This window comes from Oryzias latipes, chromosome 8 (assembly GCF_053564925.1).
Source record: "Oryzias latipes strain Hd-rR chromosome 8, Olatipes_Hd-rR_3.1".
Classification (NCBI taxonomy): Eukaryota; Metazoa; Chordata; class Actinopteri; order Beloniformes; family Adrianichthyidae; genus Oryzias; species Oryzias latipes.
Window position 1 is genome coordinate 27,851,116 of NC_136244.1, and position 20,749 is coordinate 27,871,864.

The window sequence follows — 20,749 nt, forward strand, 5'->3', positions numbered from 1 at the left end:
TAATATGTCATCCGCATAAAGACTAATTTTATGATGGCTGTGTTTGGTTTTTATTCCTATAATGCTCTCATTCTGTCTTATTGCTGCAGCTAAAGGCTCAATGAATATAGCAAAAAGAGAAGGAGAGAGTGGGCAGCCCTGTCTGGTTCCTCTTCCAAGAAAAAAACTGTTTGAAGTCTGTTTATTAGTTCTAACTGATGCATTGGGGTTGTGATATAATATTTTGATCCAATTGATGAATGCTTCTCCAAAACCAAACTTATGGAGGGCAGCAATAAGGAACTTCCAATTAACTCTGTCAAAGGCTTTTTCAGCATCCAGCGATAGTACCGTCATTTCCTGGTTTTTAATGGTGGCAAAGTCTATTATATTAACTAGTCTACGGACATTATCATCCGAGTGTCTGCCTTTGATGAATCCAGTCTGGTCGAAGTGAATTATGTGAGGAGTGATTTTTTCTATTCTCTGTGCTAGTGCTTTGCAGATAATTTTTACATCTGCATTGATTAGAGGAATGGGGTGATAGCTTGAAGGACTAGTGGGATCTTTGTCTGGTTTTAGAAGAAGAATTATGTTGGCTGAGTTCATGTTAGGTGGCATTGATTGGCTCTCATTAATAGATGTGACAGTTTTATAAAATGTTGGTGCCAGTTGTTCCCAGAATTCTTTATAAAACTCAGCAGGAAAGCCGTCAGGCCCTGGTGCTTTACCATTAGGCATAAGTAACAGAGCTTCATGAAGTTCAGACGGCGAGAGCGGAGAATCTAAGTTTGTGATTTGATCCTCATTTAGCCTGGGTAGGTTTACATTATTAAGAAATGAGTCAATACTTTGCTCTGACGGATTGATCTGCGGTGTGTACAGGTTTTTATAAAAGTTTTCAAATGCGTTATTAATTTCGACCGGGTCATGGGTGACATTTCCTGTTTGGTCCATAATAGAGGTGATTGATGATTTTTCTCTGTTAATTTTAAGCTGATTAGCCAGAAATTTGCCAGATTTATTAGAGTTTTCAAATCTTTCAAGTCGTAGCCTTTGTATTTGAAATTGTGTTTGTTTATTAATGATGTCATTTAAGCGCAGCTTTAAATTTTTCAGATCTCCCAGAATGTGTTCCTGTGCAGAAGCAGCATAAGCAGTCTCCAGGGTTTTGATTTTATTTTCTAATTCTAATAAATCTGCTTTCTCTTTGCGTTTTTTGTGCGTTGAATAAGAAATGATTTTCCCTCTCATGACTGCCTTTGCTGTTTCCCAAAGAACGCACGGTGGGATGTCTGGAGTATTGTTGAAGTCTAAGAAGGTTGCCCACTCTTTTTTAAAGAATTCAAGAAATTCCTGGTCTTTTAACAGAGACGTATTAAACCTCCAGGTTGTACCAGAGGGTGTGGATTTTTCCCTAGAAATGTTTACAGAGACTGGTGCATGATCACTGATAATTATTGGATGGATATTGGAGCTTTGAATATTTTTTAAAAGAGAGTTACTGATTAATAAATAGTCTAAACGGGAGTGTGAATAGTGAACTGGAGAAAAAAAGGTGAACCCTTTAGTGTTTGGGTGACATGAGCGCCACGCGTCGCAGAGACCCAGATCATTCATGTACTGCTTTAGAATACTTGCAGACCGCCATGTACGCTGATTTGCTGCTGTGCTGAGTCTGTCAAGTTCAGGGTCCAAAACAAGGTTGAAGTCTCCTCCTATAATGATTGTGGAGTCAGAGTGAACTGAGAGTGAGGTGAAGAATCTGTGAAAGAAGGAAGAGTCGTCAACATTGGGACCATAAATACTCACTATACAATAGTCCTTATTCTGAATGGATATATTAATGATTACAAATCTGCCTTCTGGGTCAGTAACTGTATCCTTATGAGTAAAATTAAGATTTTTATTAATTAAAACAGCAACTCCTCGTTGTTTGGAGTTGTAACTGGCAGAGTATATAACTGGAAATTGTAAGCAGCACATAAGGTGATTCAAAGAATTTGATAAATGGGTCTCCTGCAGTAGAGCTATATCTGCTTTTAGACCATCCAGGTGATTTAACACTTTCAGTCTCTTTGGCTCAGAGCCAAGTCCACGCACATTCCAGCTAACGATGTTAAGACTGTTCATAACTGCTCTGACTGAAAAGGTGTAAAGCTAAGTAGTGCTTGTGTACCGTTCCGTGTGCGCGTGCCCGCATTGAGAAGCGCTGTGCGCGTGAACGTTTTCTGGCTATGTGAGCTGCGTGTCGCGTGCGTCCTATGAGAGCCTGTGTGAGGTGATTGCAGTATGTCGGCGTGTGTGTGCGGGATCGCATGTGCACGCCCCTGTGTGTCATTATTAAGGAAGGATTTCTCAGCTGAGACTACATGTGGAGAGACGAGGAGGACATTTCTTTTTTAATCATAAATATCTTTGGATATCTGCTGAAATGGAATTTCTGGTCTGCGTTTCGTCTTCTGGTCTTTAACATCTGTGTGGGTCAGAACCAGTAGAAATGGTTTTCCTAAAGTCTCAAACTGGAGCCGAACTGACTTCATGAATGAACAGTCTGTCAATCATTCACAAAAACGTTTGTTTTCTTTTGATAAAAGTAATCTCTTCCTCGTTCCATTCGTTTGCAATGGCGCTGACTCTAGATCGCAGCTTTTACTGCATCACAACCTGCGACCCTGTTGAGAAAACCTTCAGCTGATCCGGAGTAAAGACCCAGACGAAGGAGCCAACACTCTGCTCTGCAGAGGAATTTACACTAAATGTAGATGAAAATACACAAAAGTATGATTACATAATTATTAATAACATGTTAACGTGTGAAACAAAAACAAAACTTCAAATGAAGTTCTCTGAGAGACGGTCACCGCAGCGTAGACTTTTATTTTGACAAGGTTTCAGCTCTGAAGACGACTGTGGATCATCAGAAGACGGATGGAGGCATGGCAGGAAAAGCAGAGGCGGCTGGATGAGCGAGATCCTTTGGGATTCGATTAGCTCCCTCTGATTGGGTTACGTGACCGATGAATCCTGGGAAATTTGAGCGGCTCAGCCGCCACCAATGTCTGCTGGGATGAAAGTCTGTTTCCATTATTAGGAGTGGGGTGTACAGGTATTTAATAAAGAAGGTCTAAAGTCTGTCTGGAGGCAGCAGAGTCTGACCCTGAAGATGATGAAATGAATCCGTTCATCTTCATCTGGAGATGGTACTGATGATGATGATGATGATGATGGAAAACCGCCTTTATTCTGAGCTTACAAACATTTCTATGAACTCATTCAAGGAGTTTAAGGTTTGATGGTTTTAAATTTGCAAACATTTCTAAGAGTAAAAGTTTCAAAATCCATCTTTACAGCGGGAAGCGCATTCAGAGGAACAGAAGCTTTTCCTGTTTTCCTTCCTTAAAGAAACGGATTCATTAGAATTTATGAATCAATAAACAAAACGGGAGCAAATTATAGAAGTTCACTTCCTTCCACGCCTTTTCAGACAATCAAACTCTAACGGATTCAATGAATCATGTCCCTGAGGTGTACGAATATATCCGTTTATGATTAAAGGTAACTACAGCGTAACTTTAATGTGGATGTGTGTAGGAATCTGTTTTTTTGCTTCCATTCCTTGAAATAAAGCAATTCCAAATCTGAACTGGGGTTAGGTTTGTCCTTTAGCAGGTGAAACCAAAAATCTGATCCTTCAGTTTGAACCTCAGACCCTCAACTTCCCGTAGAGATCTGTGAGCGCCCCCTGCTGGACAGACTGAGCACCACGAGCTGCAGGGACCTTCAGGGTCAGTCGGGACGTCAGAGCGTCTCATCCAGATGGCTTCAGCCGTCAGCCATCAGTGGTCTCCAGATGCCCAGACTCAACCTCAACACAACATCTGGATACATGAAAACCTTCACCGATATCCGACTGCAGAAATATTCAGGACCATCGCTTTAAAGTAGAAATGAAATCCAATTTAAAAATCGGAGCGTGTGTATTTGTGAAATAGGTTGTGTGCATTTCTGATTATTGAGACTGAAATAACTCCATAATTTAATCTCCTGTAGGCCTACACTTGATGTGAATCCTTTCCTCAGCTAGAAAAATTACCACCTTAAATCCATGCTGGAGGTGGGGGCTTCAGAGGCCATGGGGGGCCCACGGTCAGCGTTTCTCCCAGCTTTAGTATTTTTTCACGTGTGTAAACTCGATGCAGACACGCCTGGACATCGTATTTTTAAATGTTTTAATGTGGCAGAGGAAGAAAAACAGAGAAACCGTCTGCAGCTTCAGGCGGTTTGGAGGCACATTTGAGCCAACAGTTCAGTTTGTTGAACTTCAGCTTCCTGAACGACAACAGAGCAGCTGAACAACCACCAATCAGAACCATTTCCTCCCTATAACAACGTGGGAGGCGGAGCTTAAGAAAACATTTCTGCTGACATGAACACAGGACAGTTGTGTCAGTCCCTCCTCCTCCTGACTAGGACTGTCCCTGGCCCGGCAGCGCCCCCACCAGGCCGGTGGCGGTGGTGAAGAGGTTGATGGGTGACGAGCCGTCGGTGATGATGGTGGACTTCAGGCCGAGACTCTGCAGCATCTTCACCTGCAGGAAACGGGTAGCGTCATCATCCGAACAGAAGATCAAAGACTAAACTTTTACAAAACATCTCAATTATTCTGCAAAGTTTCTATTGATTTTTATTGAAGTGCAGAATAATTTCTGGAAAAATGTCTGAGAAATGACTTTATCCTGACTGTAGAGGGTCAATCACATGTCAATCACATCTCATCTTTAATGCCCCACCCCCAAATGCCCCGGTTTGGAGCCGTACCTGCAGTTCTGGTCCGGCTCTGGCGATCTCTCTCAGCGTATCTCCGCCCAGACTCTCCATGATCCTATGGAAGCGTTTGGACTCGATGTCCGACAGCTGAGCCTGTTTCTCCACCTCCAAGCTGTCCATCTGCTTCTTGTAGTTCAGCTCCTGCTCCCGAGCCTTCGCCAGGCGCTCTAGCTCCGCCTCCTGCACCAACACCACCGTTTTTCAAAACAAAGGAGCAGTCAGTCCCAGTTTCTCTAGATCACTATCCACACTTTCAGCCCGTCAGGCTCCGGTTCTGATGTTTGGAACCGGGTCTGATCTTTACAGAACAGAGCAAAATGGGCGGAGCTACATAAGGTATATCTCAGTCAAAACAGGAACCACAGAACCAAGACTTTTCTGAGGATTTAAAGCTCATTAAACGCCGACACTCCTCTGATGGGTTTGTTGAAGCTCTGAGCAGAAACAGGAAGTAGAAACGCACCGCCTCGATCCTCATAGCCTCGGCCTTCAGCTTGGCCTCGTTGACCGCCGCCTCCCCCTGAATGCGAGCCGCCTCAGCCCGGGACTGAGCCTCGGCCTTTGCGGCGCCGGTGCTCTCCACGGCGGCGCTGGAGGAAAAGAGAATCACCTAAACGGTCACGGATCTTGAGGGGTTCTGGACATGCAGTCCTCCGATAAGCTAGTAGACATTAAGGCCCGCCCCCAGGCCAGAGGCCCCACCCCTCACCTGAGGGCCTCCAGCTCCAGCAGCTCCTTGCGGGCCTTCTCTGCCTGCGCCTGGTCCGTGATCTTCTGCCTCTCCAGCTTGCCCTGGGCCTCCTGCTCCAGCCGTTCCGCCTCGTGTCTGCAGGTGAACAGAACCTCATCAACCTCAGCAGGACTTCAGCAGAACCATGCGCGAGCGCCGGACCTGGCGGTTGCTTCCTGGGAGTTGGTGGTGATCTCGATGGCGAGCTGAACGCTCTTCTGCAGGGCGTCCCGGGTCCTCTGGTCCACGGGCTCCACGGACTGGATGTCCACGCTGCTGATTATCAGGTTGTTCTGCGGGAAGCGAAGGCTGGACCGGACCGCCATTTTCTCATCGAAGCCGAACACGGCGGAGCAGATGATCCGGTTTGAGTTCTGCAGGGACAGACAGGAGGTTCTTGTTAAGAATAATTAGAAACAGAATAGTTAGAAACTCCCTTTTAATTTTATTACACTAATGGTTTAAACTTTATTCATTATGGATTATCATCTCAAAATTATATTACATTTGAAGACAGCACAAACAAGACTATTGTCTCCTAACATTCCTCATCCTCCCTTTTTCCTTTTTGTGTGTGCTGGTGTTTGTGTTCTGGTAAACGTCTGTGATAACCTCAGAGAGATCTGACATTTGAAGCTCCCTGACCTTCAACCATCTAGCCTGCAACAACCTGTGGGCGTGATTTTAACACCAGTGTTTATCAGATGATCTTCTAAATATGCAAATACAGGGTTCATATACCAAGCCCATCTCTGAGCTCCGTTGTTCGGACTTTGATGCAGCAGCCTGTCCATCTGTCTGTAACCCTTCCTACAAATTTGTGCTTCTTGTACGGAGTAAACTACCACTGAAGATAAGTTTTGTCTCCGAGTCATTATTCATTCATTTCTGTGTGCAGGAAACTGAAGGGGAACAAACCTAATTTACCTATTTTACAGTCCTGTTCAGAATTACCAGTTTCCTCACAGTTCTGGACCGGTTTCGTCCCATAGATCTCGGTGGACTTTAGTCCAGATGTCCCAGGCGGCGTACCTTATGGAAGTCGTCAAACTGCACGGAGGCAACGGCGCCTCTGATCCGGGAGGCGATGGCTTTGGAGGCGTCGCCCACGAAATCCGGCACGGAGAAGAGCGCCGCTGCCGCCGCCACGTCAGACGCAGGCTTCACGTCGAAATGCCTGCAGACAAAAAACGTGAGGGGCAGCAGGTCAACCCCCCCCCCCCCTCCCACACACACAGTAACCAAACAACCACTGGAGGCAGCAAAGTGCATAAAAGGGGCGTGTCCTAAAGATGACGCTGACCTGCAGCTCCGGGGGGGGTGATAACCTATGGCTTTAAGGGGGAGGGGCAGCATGACCAGATAGCCCCGCCCACCTCATAAAAACCGTGTGCGGGGGGGACGCAGCTCTGTGGGGTCTGCAACCCACCAGTTGTAGGAGAGCTGCAGCTGCAGGCGGGCGTGGTCGGCCGTCTCGATGGTGATGATGTCGGTGAAGAAGTCGGGCCCCAGCAGCAGGCAGATGGCCTTGATGACGTTGGCCCTCTTGGGTTTGTCTCCGGACAGCGACAGCATGGTGAACTGCTCGTCCGGTCCCAGCATCACCAGCTCGGGCCCGAACACCACCCTGAGGACAGAGCACAGCGCCGTCAGCCGCCGCCACCGCTGCCGCCGCCGCCGCCGCCCCACGTGACAGGAAGCTCACCTGGCCCTCTTCTCCCTGTAGTCGTACACCTGCACGGCGGCGTTGTGGGGCACCCTGAAGGTCACCACCCTGGTCTTGTTCCTCGGCACGCCATCCCCTGTGGGGAAGCGGGTGGAGCGGTCGGCCAGCGGGTCGACGCGGGACGTCAGCAGCGCCTCCACGTTGGCGGGAAGCTCCTTCTCCCACAGCTCCTCATCCTGGTTCAGCATGTAGGTGTGGCCAATGACAGCGCGCACCTGAGAAGCCACGCCCACATTACAATGAAAACCATGATGACCGGCGTTCTGATAGGACAATAAGGCATTTCGCTCCCGAACGCGACCTTTCCCGTCTTCATGTCCCGGACGTAGATCCCCTCGTTCTCGTCCAGCGGGATGGCGTGCTGCTTCAGCACCACCTCCACGTTGATGGGGGGGACGTACTCGATGGGGCCGCGGAGCATCCAGCGGTCTCCGGGGCGCCGCACGATGCCGCCGGACCGGAAACGCTTTGCTCCGCTCTCTCTCCGCTCCTCCTCCTCAGGATCTTCCTCCTCCTCCTCGCCATCATGCTGACAGACAACAGAGGGGGAGGAGGTTACCATGGCAATGGGGGGGAGGGTTGAAAAAAAACACCAAAAATGCACAGAAGAAAAATTGAGAAATAAAGGGGGAGGGGCAAAGAGGGTTCTGACAATATTCACAGGAAGTAATCAGATTACTGCCAAATCTTCTCCCCAGAAGCGGAACAAAGGACAGACCAGGTGAGGGGGGGGGGGGGGCTGACACGCCCCTCCACACCTGCAGGAAGTTCTCGCTTCAATAAAAAATGCAAAGCGGCTTCTTATCATCCCTCCTGAGGAACCAGTTATACAAGCCCCCCCCCCTCCCCCCAGCTGGTGTTTGTTTGATGGGGCGTGGCCACAGGAACCTCCAGCTTGGTTGGGAAACCAACACACACCTGGACACACCTGGACACACCTGGACACACCTGAAACGGTGAGACCAAACCGGTTCCACAGCCCAGACGAGCCAGAGCGCCGAGGCCTGTGGTGGGAGTATCATGGTGATCTGTCACCCCGCCCAAGAGTCTGAGCCTCATCCCTCCACGTTCACAGAACCACAGCTGATGATGATGTCTGAGGAGTTTAATGCTTTCTGCTTTATCCCTGATGTGGCCACGCCTCCCCCAGAGGATTCTGGGTAAACTCTTCCTCCAGTTATCTCACGTTGGCGAGCAGATAAACTAATCATGTGGACGCTCTAACGAACCAAAGGTTAAACTTAGATAAACGGACCGACACAGACGGATCAATCAGACCTCAGATTCAGGCAGAACATTCTGATGCCGACCTGAGACCCGTCCTCTGAGCGTCTCAAGCCGTCCAAACAGGAAGTTCTGCAAACTTCCTGTTTGGAACGTGAGTCCTCAGAACCGCAGCAGGAGCGGGTCTGTCGTCAGGATGAAGACCGCGGCGTCTCCTCACCTCAGTGTCAGTGAACGCCTCCACCGCCCGCAGGACCAGACCTTCGTCCTCCGACAGCACGTACACGTTCTGGATGCCGTTCTCCAGCTGCTCCCCCGGCTGCAGGAAGAAGGAGCGTTCGCCCTGACCAGGAAGAGGAAGAGACGTTTACTCCAAAGGAAACGGGAAAACGTCCCCGTCCGTCTCATTCAGCCTCACAGGAAGAAGCCGACGACCTCCACCTGGCCTCACCTTCACCACCTTCTTCTGGCCCAGCTGAGGTTTCCCGTCGGGTCCGACCGGGTCCAGAATCACGCAGTACTGCCGGCTGTTCAGCGTGGTCACGTCCACCACGTCCACCACTTCCTCCGCCACGGACGGGATGTGCGCCTCTCTGTCCGCCATGGTGACCAGCCACTCCTCGCCGGTGCGGCGATCGTGGCCGCCGGCATCCTTGAAGGGGCGCAGGGCGCGGACGTGCAGCGCTTTCTGAGGACGGACGAGACGGAGAAGTTCTGTGGATGCTGACGCACGCGGCAGAAACGGCAGGATGCCGGAGACGCCGGTCATGTCAAACGAGACTGTAGAAGTCAACACATGACCTTTATTTTGAAAACCTTTTTCTCTTAAGAATTAAAACAAGTCTTCCTGTACACATCGTGCAGTCTAGCACAGAAGTGGAAATGCTGTCATTTCCAGCTGAGGATCAGTGACGGGGTTCCTCAGGGATCCATACCAGAACCTCAGTTTTTCTAACGTTGATGCAGGGATGTCCCAGACAGCCTCATGCGGTGCGCGTCTGCTGCACCGCATGAGGGGAGGAGTCACCTTGTCAGTCAGAATGAAGGCGTTGACGATATCGATGACCTCCTCGTGGGCACCTGGCAGGTAGGCCCCCACCTTACTGACGAGCCACTCCTCACCTGGATGAGAGGAACTCGGGTCAGTCACGGATCGGTTCTGTTGTCCTGATCCAGACCTTTGAACTAACACCCCCACCCCCCCATAGCCTGACCTCTGGACACAGACTACTCCAGAAGATCAATGGGGGGTTGGATGGGAAAGGGGATTTAGCATGGACCGGTATGGACCGGTAATGTTCTTCATTCCTGCTCCTCAAAACCTCTCGGTTCTGATCTGCTCAGTGTCTGGGTTTTGGTGGGGGGGTGTTACCTGTGACTCTTTGGACGCCGCCCCGGTCTTTGCCCTCTTTGCGGGCTCTCAGTCGGATGGCCTGGTTCTCCCGGATCACGGTGGCCTTGATGGTCTCCAGAACCACCACCTCCTTCCTGGGAATGTAGGTCCCTGAAGCCAACAGAGGAACCGGGAACACGTCAAACGGCGTTCCCGCACAGCCGGACGTTTCCCTCCGCTGCACCTCCACCCAAACCAACCTCTGAAGACTTTGGCGGCCCTTTGGCGCCGGAGTTTCAGCGCCGCTGTTGACCTTCTTTCAACAATTAACGGGAATCCGCAGATTGTGAGGCTAAAGCGGCGTCACGCCGTTACTTTACCGCAGTAATGTGTGACATAACAATAAGACGAGCCGCTTTCTCCACGACACAAAGGCTCACAGACCGTCATGTCAGAGAGCGTGTTTTAGGCGTGGCCGGCGGCAGCTCTGGTGTTAAAGGGTTCAATACAGAGTAGATGTGGGCGGGGTCACAACTCTTCCTTTGACTCCTCAAACTACAGGAGCAAAACCAGCAAAAGTCCTTTTGATACAGAAACCGGACTGTAGAATCCTGGAGCGGTGAAACCTCAGGAATCAAACCCACGCTGCGCACACAGACCAGACGTACCGGGACCCTCAAACAGCCACTCGTCTCCAGCGACCCGTTTCAGTCCCTCGTCGTCCTCAAAGTCCAGCAGAGCCTGCAGACGCAGCGCCGTGTCCGGGTAGACGATCTGCAGCGGCGTCACGGCCTGAAAGCAGAGGGCGGAGGTGAAAGCGGGTCCGGGTCGGTTCTGCTGTTCAGGGGGGGGTTGCTCACCTGCTTGACCTCCTCCCCCGGGTACAGCGGGAAGGGGTCTTGGGTGAGCCGGATCTCCAGGTCCGCGTGCCGTAGCTTGGCCTGTCCGGACTGGTCGAAGAGGACCTGGTTGTCGTCGTCGCGGGCCACGGGGTTGGACACCACGCAGAAGTGGCGGGGCGGAACCATGATCATCCGGACCGGCAGGAAGAGAACTCTGAGCAGAACCACAGCAGACGCTCATGTAACCGTCACACCCACCCAGACGGCCAGCAGGGGGCGCTTACTGACTTCTCATTGTCTTGGCGGATGTAGGTGAGAGGTCCGATCTCCACGCGGGCGATGTTGGTGTTCTGGTCCAGGACGTGGATGTAGTGGTGGGGGGGGATCCGGATGATGGACGGTTCCGTCTGCTTCTCCATCCTGGTTGGTTGGTTGACTTCAGGTGAGAAACGCTGCGGAGAAAAACACCTTACAGCCACTGGAGCAGGTACGGACCAACGTGCCCCACCCCGAAAGAAGAATTTACCCCCCCACCACCACCACCAGTCTCCTGAACCGCAGGCGGCTTTTGAACCTTTGGTCAGCTGCAGGTAAAGGTGAGGCTCTCAGGTGAACGTTCCTGAAAGACTAAATTAACCTGTGGGGGTGGGGAGTCTCAGAGGAACCGCCTACATCCAGGAGGACAGAACTGACCGACCGTATGGAAATGGTCCTTCCTGTTCAAACACACCTGTCTGACACACCTGAGCTGAGCTTTAACCTCAGGAGCAGTTCTCAGAAAGCCAAACCCCAGAACCAGAACTCTGCTTCAGAACCAGCTCTTATGACCAGAACCTTCCGCTGGATCCCGGATCAGGATCAGTCTGGACTTTGGATTCAAACACGGAAACTTTATATAAAATGCAAAAATCCATAGAATTCGCCCCTGTGACGGAGGAGGGGCCAGATCCCAGGAAGGGTCACGTGACCCAATTCTTCGAAAACAGGGTGCAGAAACAGAGCGCGTGCAGACCAGGCGCGTGCGGACCGAGCGCGTGCGGACTGAAATAGTCGTTTCTGCTTTAAGGAGTTTCAGGTAAAGGTTGAACTTCTCCTTCAGTCTTTCCGCTAATGTGGATGAAGGCTGAGGCTCCGCCCCCTATGGTCAGTTCTGATGACCCAGTCAGAAACTGGACCCAAAGTTTGGTTCTGCTCCTCTTTAGTCCGTCTGCGTTCACTGAAGTGAACCGAACCGAGTTCATCTGCAGGAGAACAGAGGCATTTATTCTCCAGAGAACCAGAGTTCCGATTGGTCCAAATGGTTCGGGTGAACGTTCACACCTGCAGAACCAGGTGGACCATCAGCGGAAACAGTCCTGGACCGGATCGGACCTGGACCAGACCGGGCCGAAGCTGCAAGAACTTTTCTCGGACCTTCAAGTGAACTTAGAAGAACTTTTAAGTGGTCCGGTTCTTCCTGCAGGTTCTGCAGAACCGTCAGGATTAAGAGTCAAGATTACAGAGATAGCTGCGGCGCGTGCACGCGCAGCATTTCCTCAAACACCGTGAGCAGGAACTTCCGGTCCTGAACAGACGTGGGAGTAAAGAACGCTGCGCAGCAACGAAGCGGTTTCAGTTCGAACGGAACCGGACCCGCGAACCAAGCAGAACTTTTCCCTAAAAGCTGCGGCTTCGCTGCGACCGCTCACCTGGCTCGGTTCGCGGTTCTGCGGCTGCTGCTGGTTCCGAGGGTCCGCTGTCCGGTCCGGATCGTCGGAGACTGACAGCTGAACAAGCGCAGAGTTTGTCTGGAGCAGTGGGCGTGGCTGCTGCGCAAGAGGAGCAGCTGTGACGTCATTTACAGACAAGCTACCCTGAGTCATCGTGCGCATGCGCATTTACTAAAGTGTATCATCCATGTTTGGATGGAAACTTCAGTTGTTTGGAAAGAAAAAGTTAAAGTTTTCAGGCAAATTTATAACAGAATCTAAACAAAATCAGTCAGTTCAGAAAAAGAAAACATGTTTGACTGAAATGATCATCTTCTCTTCTGGGGTTTGTCCTCCACGTCTTGGGATCCGTCCTGAAGGTGGATCAGGGTGGATCCGGTCCGAGTTTTATTCCTTCGAACCATCGAAGGAATAAAACGTAGGACGCTGCCGTCCTCTGAGCTCCTCACGGATCCCAGGAAATCGGGTCAATTCTGTTCTAAACAGGCGCCGGATCCTCCAGAACCAGGACAGTTCCTGTAAGACAGACCTGCTCAGTTCTGGTCCTCCAGATCTCCAAGCCCCGCTGATGAGCTCGGTCGGATGTCTCCGGGTTCTGATTGAAGGAACACACCTGGTCCAGGTAATCGTGCAGGGAGAGCTGGAAACAGAACCAGGAAGGAGCAGCCCTGCTGACCCACAAAGTTCTCCTCTCAGAGCAGACGGAACGCGCTGGTTCTACTCCACGTCGCAGGAAAACTGGTTCTTCTCAGAGGAACCGCACCAGAACCACGTCACGGCGGGTCTGTCGGCTCTACAGAACAGTTCCAGTAAAGTCGAGGAGAAGCTGGTCTGTTGCATCCAGAACCTCATCCGGTCAGGAAGTTCTGCCTGCATTTGGATCCGGAAACCCGTCAGAGTTTCTGCAGGAAAAGGATCCCAGGTTCTGGATGAACAGGCTGGTTCTTCTGGAGATCGGAGCTTCTTCCTTTACAGTTCCTGAAACAGGAGGCTGCTTCAGAAATAAACGTTCCTTAAAACGTTCTCCTCCTGAAACATCCAGAACATTTCTGCTCCAAAGACGCTGGAAGTATTTTCCTCACTTTAGTTGGTCTTCATCTGACTGATCTAGCAGCTTTTTGTAGCATTCCCATGAATCCTGCTGTTTTTGAAAGCTCTAAAATGAACTTTAGCAGCTTCTCCAGGTTTGTCATCTTTAGATGATTTAGCTTTAAAGAACAGACCTTAATGATCCTTTTTGGAGGATTTTATGTCATCGTTATGGAGTTTATCTTTGAGGCCTGCAGGGTGAAACATCCCAGAAAAGCAACATCAGATTCTAATTCTTTATTTAAATGAGCTTTAATTCATTAAATACATAAAGGAAATCCTCAATAGTTTGGAGGCTTGAACTTCTGATTAGGAATCTCTGTGCGCCCTCTGCTGGACAGCTGTGGAAACAACACTCCTGTGTCCGCCCTTCTCTTGAAAGAAAGACCACCTTTAACATGTAAATGTATATTCAGCTTAAGGTTAACTTGCATTTCTTACATTAAAGAAAACAAAAGAAGAACAGCTGTTCACTGCTTCCTCTTTCAAAAAAAAAGCAGCAGGAAGTGTTGTTTGATCTCAGATTTACAGTTCAGTCAAACTCTTTCTTCCTCCAGTCCGTTAAGAAACGTGATGCGTTCAGGTCTGCTGGGAATTCCTGTTAGGACCAGTTCTCGTCTGCAAGCATCTCAGTCAGCTGTTAAACTGCATCCACTGCAGGCTCCTTCAAAGGAGCCTTCAGGAACATCTGCACACTCTTTGGTTTAGGCTCTTCAACAGAATAAAAAGAAAACTTAAATACTAATTTGATCTACCGAGAATAAAAACAAAGTTTGCAAATGAAGGACAGAATACTCCTCCCTTTATGGGAACAACACAAGAACACGTTTCTGCTCTTCAGAGCAGCTAAAATATGAGACGTTCTTCATCTGGGAAGCTTTAAAGTCCAGCTGTCCTGAAGAGCAGAATTCTGGGATACGTGACCCGGATGACGGAGGACAAGAACACTTCTGTAAAAAACGAAAACTTGAAATGGTCGGACAGTACGTCCAGTTTTGTTCCAGCAGCCAGAAACGTTTGGAGGCTTGAGGATTGCCCCAAGATTCAGTTTGCCTAAAAACAAGAAACGTATTTACTTTGACCACTAGGGGGCACTACAGACACGATAAATACAGGTTTGCCAAAATAAAACATCCATAAAAAACATGTTAAAGGATCGATCATGCATTCATGCAGACCATATTTTTGTTTAGCTTTAGTGGTTTTATTTCTTTTCTCCGCTTTTTGCTAGAAACATGAAAACATTGCCCCCTAGTGTTCACTGTGAGGAAATACACTTTACTGTAGAGGAACAGGCTGGAAGAAGAGCTAAAGTTAGCAGAAAAACATGCTTTTTCTGTTCTTTTCTCAGAAAAAATACAAGATTTTTCTAGTATAAAAATAACTGAACTTTCTTTGAGGTTTTTTGTACATGTTCTATTTTTACAAATAACTTGTTTTTTACATCTTCAAAGGTCATTATTGCAGTAATAACAGCACTGACTAACAATATACTAGACTGTATTTCAATCCAGAGTTTAAATATTCTATAAAGGGATTTTACTACAGTGCTTTTACTTTAGTGTTTTTTTTTTTGCCTAAATCGGAGTGAATGTCTCCTTTGACCACGAAAACAAACAAGTGCTGTGTCACTGATAGCCACCTGGGGGCGCTAGAGGAAACCCGAGGATCAAAATGTTGGTTGCCGCTAAGATATATATATATATATGTAGAGAGAGAGAGAGAGATAGATATATCTCTATATATAGTAGTTTTTAAAGACCTCCCCCCTTTCACGTGTTTGTCACAGAAACCCTGTCATGTTTAGTGATACATACTAGCTCCGCCCCCTCACCTGCTGCAGGTGTTCATAGTTTTTTTTTAAAGTGGTGCAGAGCTTTGATTTTCCGGCTGCTGGAACTGAGTCTGGACAGCAGGGGGCAGCAGAACTGCGAGTTTCATGTTTAACAGGAATGGCTTTAAAAAAGGAATTTTACGGATGTGGATCCGTCTTTCAGTATCAGACGTGAAATGTTTGGACTAGATCTGCGGTTAGCGCTAACGTCTGTTGTTCTTCAGTGGAAACTCTTTCTAGCAAACAATGGTCGTTCAAAAACACTTGGACATAGATGCACCTCTTGAATTGGACCGTGATCCCAAACTCCTGAACAGATCTTTGGCAGTGAGTTTACAGTCACCCCCCTCCCTCGCAGGATCCAGGGTGAAACGTGAGACCTGGTCTGTGGTAGAGCTGGTATCTCCCACAGACCAGCTGAGAGCGGCGGATGTGACGGCGGGGAAGCTCCTCCTTCACCCGTCTCTCTTCCTGAGGATGTTCCTTTCAAAATAAATGTGGCGTCTTCAGTCCAACATGGCGTCGAGCTGGTCGGCCAGGTCATCAAACATGTTTCCGATGTCGTCCAGGATGGTCCCTGCAGACCTCACCGACCTCACCTCGCTGTTTGGGACGGAGAGCAAGAGTGAGGAAGGCCACGCCCTCATCTTCCTCACCGCATAGGTCAGAGTCTCACTCACCCGTCACTGTCCTCCAGCTTCCTCTCTACGGCCTTCAGAGCTGCTGCCAGGGAGGTGCTGGTCTGGTCCAGTTTCTGCTGGACCACCTCCGTCCCCGCCGCTGGGTCCACCGCAAAACCTGGACCCCCCTGACCCACCTGGCGCCTTCCAGCTGCCAGCGAGGGGCTCTGAGGGGCTGGAGACCCGTGGGAGGGCGAGGATGGGGACGCGAAGGCCACACTTTGGACCACGCTGACGGTCACGGTCGGGGAGGACGGTCCTCCTGAAGAAAACACCAGAGACCACTTCAGAAAACCAGGTCCCATTGGGTTTTCACAAAACCAGGAGTAAAGAACCAGAACTCACAAGTTCAGCTTAAACAAACCAACTGAGTTCAGAACAAACCAAGTCTTTAGGACCAGTCCAGACTGGAATTCCTTAGCAAACAGAAAGACCTCCCCCCCGAGGAACCAGAGAAGGACCAGAAGGCCGTGGTCCTCGGTTCAGGACTGAACTGATTCTGATACCAAAAACCATCAAGTCGCCTAGAAAACACAGTCCAGACTAGAAGACCGATCAGGACTAAAGCAATCAAAGACTCCATACTTCTAACCATCAGAGAAGAACCCTGCTCTAAACCAGAAAGTCCATGAAGACCAGAAACCAGAATCCCAGCGGACTGCAGGTTCTGGGGCGGTTCTCACCTTGAGCTGCCAGCAGGCTGTTGCGAACAGGTTTTGGAGCCACAGCTGGTTTTGGGGAGAGCGGCGGTTTTACAGGAGACCCTTTAGCCGGACTGACAGGCCGATCAAGGGTGGCCTCTGTGGTTCTGACTTGGTCTTGGTTCCGTGATGGAGGCCTGCTGCCCCCAGAGTCCGATCCAACGGTTGGGTCCGGGGAGCCCTCCCCCTCCCCCCTCTCTTTGGGTTTGTGTCGGCGCTTCACCGTGTCCGACTCCTTCAGGTTGAACTCCGGCACTTCCAGACTCTTGGCAGCAGGAGGCTCCAGAACCGCCTCGGCCCGGGGCGGACCAGGAGCTTTGGGTCTCTGTTTGATGGTCAGGTTTCCTTCCTCTGCGAAGGGGATGCACTCACTGGAGCTGTTCTGGGGGGAGGACGAACCCTCCAGCCCAGGACCTTTGGGTTCTTCTTCCTCAGAGTCGGACTTGGGTCCTCGGTCCGGGTCCAAGCTGGTGCTGGCCTGTCCCACGAGGCATTGGCTCTGCACCCGCCTCCTGCCCCCTTCAGGCTCTCTGGTCTCTGTGGCGTTTGCTGGTTTCGGATGGGTGGGGGCCGGTTTGGGTCCTGGGGTTTTCCTGACGTCAGCCCCGCCCTCCAGGGAAGCGGCGATGCTCCTAACGCTCCCCGGGCTGTCCGTCATCACCCCCCCGGAGGAGGATGTGGGGCTGCTGTCGCTCAGCTCGCCGCTTGTAGTGCTGCTTACTGAGCTCAGCCTCTTCGGGGGCGGGGGTGGGGGGAATTTTTTCCGGGCCCGCACCGCAAAAGACTGACTCCGCCCCACGTTCCGCTCTGAGCCCGGTTGGGACCGACCCGCCTGGCTGCGCGCGGGCTTCCGGGTCAGTGTGGCGTAGGACGGCACGCTTCCACGGGGAACCGCGAGCTCATCCTCGTCTTCGTCGGGCTCTCCGTCCGACAGAGCGTACCGGGTCGCGGCCTGGCTGCGCCTCTTGGGGGGCGCCAGAGTCATGTGGCGGTTCTCAGGTCTGGACGCTGAGCTCAGGTCCGTGGAGCCGCACCGAGAGTGCAGGTAGGTGAACGCCTTCAGGGCGGGGGAGCCGTGGGGGGACGGACCTCCTGCCAGCTGGGGTTTGGCCGGGACGGCCGGGTACTTGAAGACGGTGGCCGTTCCCAGAGGAACCTGCTTGGGCGGAGGCTGCTGCTGCTGCAGAGGTCTCTGGTCCCAGCCCTCGGGGAGGTTCCTCTCCTTGGCCGGGCTGCCCTCCACCCCCTCCGGAGGCCAACTGTGGGGGTTGACGTAGGCCGAGGGGAGCTCCTGGGAGCGTCCGGACCCTCGGGACCGCGTCTCCAGGCTCTCCTGACTCCGGGACATCCCTACTGCACTCTTGATGGCCAAGCCTTCCTCACAGCCGCCATAGTGGCTGGACATGGCGGTCTGCAGCTCGGAGCTCAGCTCGCTGTCCTGGAAGGTCATCATCTTGGGGGTGTGAGGCGAGGAGCATTCGCTGCTGGCATCAGGAGACTCGATGGCCACCAGGTGAAGGCTCCGGGGGGCTTTCCGCCTCAGCGTGCCGTGGCCGGAGTCCGCCTGCAGGATCACCCTCTGGATGTCGCACAGCTTCTTCACCGCCAGCATCAGCTTCTTCTGGTGGCCTGCGGGACCAAGGACCCTCCGTTAGAGCAGAGCTCCTGCAGGAGCGCCGGCGCGCCGCCCTGTGACGTCTCCTCACCCAGCTTGGTGATGCCGATCTCCTGCAGGTCCTCCCAGGTCAGGTCTCTGACGATGCTCATGGAGTCGTAACCGTTCTCAGACAGTTTCTTGTGGTACTGCGGGAGGCCGATGGCGCTGAGCCACTCGCCGAGGTCGGACTGGGGAGACAGAGCAGAGGTCACGCCAAAGTCAGCAAACCGGACCCAACAGCAGCCGGGCGGGTCTTACTGGGATGAAGTCGGGCAGCCACTCTGGGATGTTCAGGTTGTTGATCTCCATGGAGATTTTCTTGCGGTGTCCTGGTTTGGTCACTCCGATGGCGGTCAGATCCTGCAGGATGAAGGGATCAGAGCGCGTCCGTCTGCAGCGCACGTGTTTGGGTGTGTGATGTGTTCACCTCAGGGGTCATCCTGCTGATGGTGGGCACGTCATAACCGGCGCTCACGAAGCTGGCGGTGTACTGCTCCAGCTGGAAGTCACTGAGCCACTGAAAGATGGCGTCCGCGTCCTGCAACACCACGTCTCATCAAACAGACCGGCACCACCACAACGACCAGACCCTGACTTACGTCCACAAAACAACCGTTTACCGCCGTGACGACAATCTAACCGTGTCTTCAACCGTGGACACAAAAAACCCTATTCCAGATTCAGTCTTGGAGTTTATTGCTTTATTGCTTATTGGGCTGCACGGTGGTGCAGTGGTTATCGCTCTTGCCTCACAGCAAGAAGGCCCCCGGTTCAAGTCCCGGCTGGGGGACATAAAAAACACAACATCAATGGGGGACCTTTCTGTGTGGAGTTTGCATGTTCTCCCCGTGTATGCGTGGGTTTTCTCCGGGATCTCCGGCTTCCTCCCACTGTCCAAAAACATGCTTCATAGGTTGATTGGCAACTCTAAATTGTCCATAGGTGTGAGTGTGAGAGTGAATGGATGTGTGATTGAGGATATTCTACCCTGAGACAGACTGGCGACCTGTCCAGGGCGTCCCCTGCCTACACCCAAGTGGCCGGGATAGGCTCCGGCAACCCCGTGACCCCGAAAGGGAAAAACGGTCAAGAAGATGAAAAAAATGAATGAGTTTATTGCTTCCACGGTTGAAGAGGCGGCTGGAGGAGCGGAGGTGTTACGAATCATGTTTGGGTCCTCACCTTCCCGTCCAGCAGCTGCTGTGGACGGCAGAACTGCTGGGACACGCTGGGCTCTGCCGCCCGCTTCACCGTCTGCCTCCGCGGAGTCCCACCTGAGGCCCAGAGGGTTGGGGGTCAGTCGTGTCAAACTGTTCAGTGAGGAGCCTGACAAGCAGGAGACGCACCTGCAGGGAGGTCGGCCTGAGCACTGACGTCTACCGAGAGTCCCGGCTCCACAGCAGGGGGCGCCGCCTACAAGCAGGAGGAGGAAGATGGTCACACAAACCGATGAGGATGCTGCGGACCCCGTCAGCATCCCAGAAGATGCATCCCGTTTCCATAACGACCCTTGAGGGGGCCGTACCAGCCTCAAAGGGACAGCAGACACACCTGAGCTCCCCTGAAGATACAGCCGCTCCTCTCTAAAACCCTCCAGGGACCCGGACAACCCAAAGACCCACCCGTACGGAACGACCCCTCCCCTATGTGTTAACGCCACCGAGGCTTGAGGATCAAGCACGTTTACACAAATGAGATGACATGTAATAATATCCCATGGTACACCTGATCATTTGTCAGGTGTACTGCAGTACACGCCGCATACCTTTGTACTTGATTGACAGGTGTCTGTTGGAACGTTTGCTGCAACAAACAATCCACCTGTCAATCAAAGGCCACACCCCCATGTCATCACAGCTGATAAAAAATATTTTGTTATACGAGGATGATTCAGACATGGAGACTGCTGGTTCCTGGACCGTGTGCCTCCTGCTGGTTACCTGTTGAACTTCAGGTAGTTCTCTGTTTTCATAAGAGCTCCTAAAATCCTAAATAATTAGGAAAACTTTGTGTTTGTGTCTGAATGACGACCTCTCAGACTGTTGGGATGAAGCTGTTTGAGTCGCCCCAACACTAACATACCCCCCCGACTCCCACACCTCACCACAGGTGTGAGTTCAGTCTGACCTACCTGGTTGTGCTGGTGTCCGTTGGGGGCGCTGTTGCTCTCGGCGCTCTGCCCGCTGCCCGCACTGCGAGTGCTTCCAACGCTGCCGGTGCTCCCCACGCTGTTCCTGTCTCCAGCTGCAGACGAGAACGCAGCCAATCAGCTGCAGCCAACGCTCTGGGGGGGGGGGGGGGCAGAGAGGGGCTGCAGACGGGGCGGGGGGTGGGGTGCAGTAAGAGGTGGAGGGTGGGGGGTGCAGGTTTCTGTTCAGGAAGCAGACACTTCCTCAGATCCGGACTCACAGGAAA

At 51.5% G+C, this 20,749-nt stretch overlaps 2 protein-coding genes and 1 long non-coding RNA gene across 7 annotated transcripts in view; all 3 read right to left on the minus strand.

Annotated features, from left to right (window-relative positions):
* Window positions 1-4,197: 4,197 nt before the first annotated feature.
* On the minus strand, window positions 4,198-13,165 carry mvp (major vault protein). Of its 2 annotated transcripts, XM_078951984.1 has the most exons (18): window positions 12,987-13,165; window positions 12,353-12,889; window positions 10,953-11,116; window positions 10,683-10,878; window positions 10,491-10,614; window positions 9,862-9,993; window positions 9,517-9,611; window positions 8,941-9,177; window positions 8,710-8,832; window positions 7,567-7,794; window positions 7,245-7,480; window positions 6,969-7,166; window positions 6,572-6,716; window positions 5,702-5,913; window positions 5,519-5,635; window positions 5,273-5,399; window positions 4,801-4,989; window positions 4,198-4,571 (listed from the first exon to the last, which is right to left on the minus strand). In XM_078951984.1, exons 2-18 carry the CDS (start codon window positions 12,539-12,541, stop codon window positions 4,449-4,451), a joined length of 2,835 nt encoding a protein of 944 aa, XP_078808110.1. In that variant the 5' UTR covers window positions 12,542-12,889; window positions 12,987-13,165; the 3' UTR covers window positions 4,198-4,448. The 2 variants fall into 2 exon arrangements, with proteins under 2 accessions (XP_078808110.1, XP_004085382.2); XM_004085334.3 differs by lacking the exon at window positions 12,987-13,165 and having other exon boundaries at window positions 12,353-12,914.
* On the minus strand, window positions 11,677-12,114 carry LOC144994357 (uncharacterized). The gene is made up of 2 exons (XR_013657881.1): window positions 11,985-12,114; window positions 11,677-11,905 (listed from the first exon to the last, which is right to left on the minus strand). It is a non-coding gene; the product is annotated as an uncharacterized LOC144994357 (long non-coding RNA).
* A 519-nt stretch (window positions 13,166-13,684) lies between the features above and the next one.
* caskin2b (CASK interacting protein 2b) overlaps window positions 13,685-20,749 on the minus strand; it is a 31,816-nt gene continuing 24,751 nt past the window's right edge. For all 4 annotated transcript variants that reach the window (XM_078951982.1, XM_078951981.1, XM_023957193.2 and 1 more), the window contains 9 exons: window positions 20,466-20,578; window positions 19,681-19,747; window positions 19,517-19,608; window positions 18,762-18,872; window positions 18,593-18,694; window positions 18,384-18,522; window positions 16,660-18,306; window positions 15,977-16,238; window positions 13,685-15,899 (listed from right to left, as the gene is read on the minus strand). In XM_078951982.1, the coding sequence (XP_078808108.1) occupies window positions 15,803-15,899; window positions 15,977-16,238; window positions 16,660-18,306; window positions 18,384-18,522; window positions 18,593-18,694; window positions 18,762-18,872; window positions 19,517-19,608; window positions 19,681-19,747; window positions 20,466-20,578 (2,630 nt within the window). In that variant the 3' untranslated portion in view covers window positions 13,685-15,802. The remainder of the gene's footprint in view (window positions 15,900-15,976; window positions 16,239-16,659; window positions 18,307-18,383; window positions 18,523-18,592; window positions 18,695-18,761; window positions 18,873-19,516; window positions 19,609-19,680; window positions 19,748-20,465; window positions 20,579-20,749) is intronic.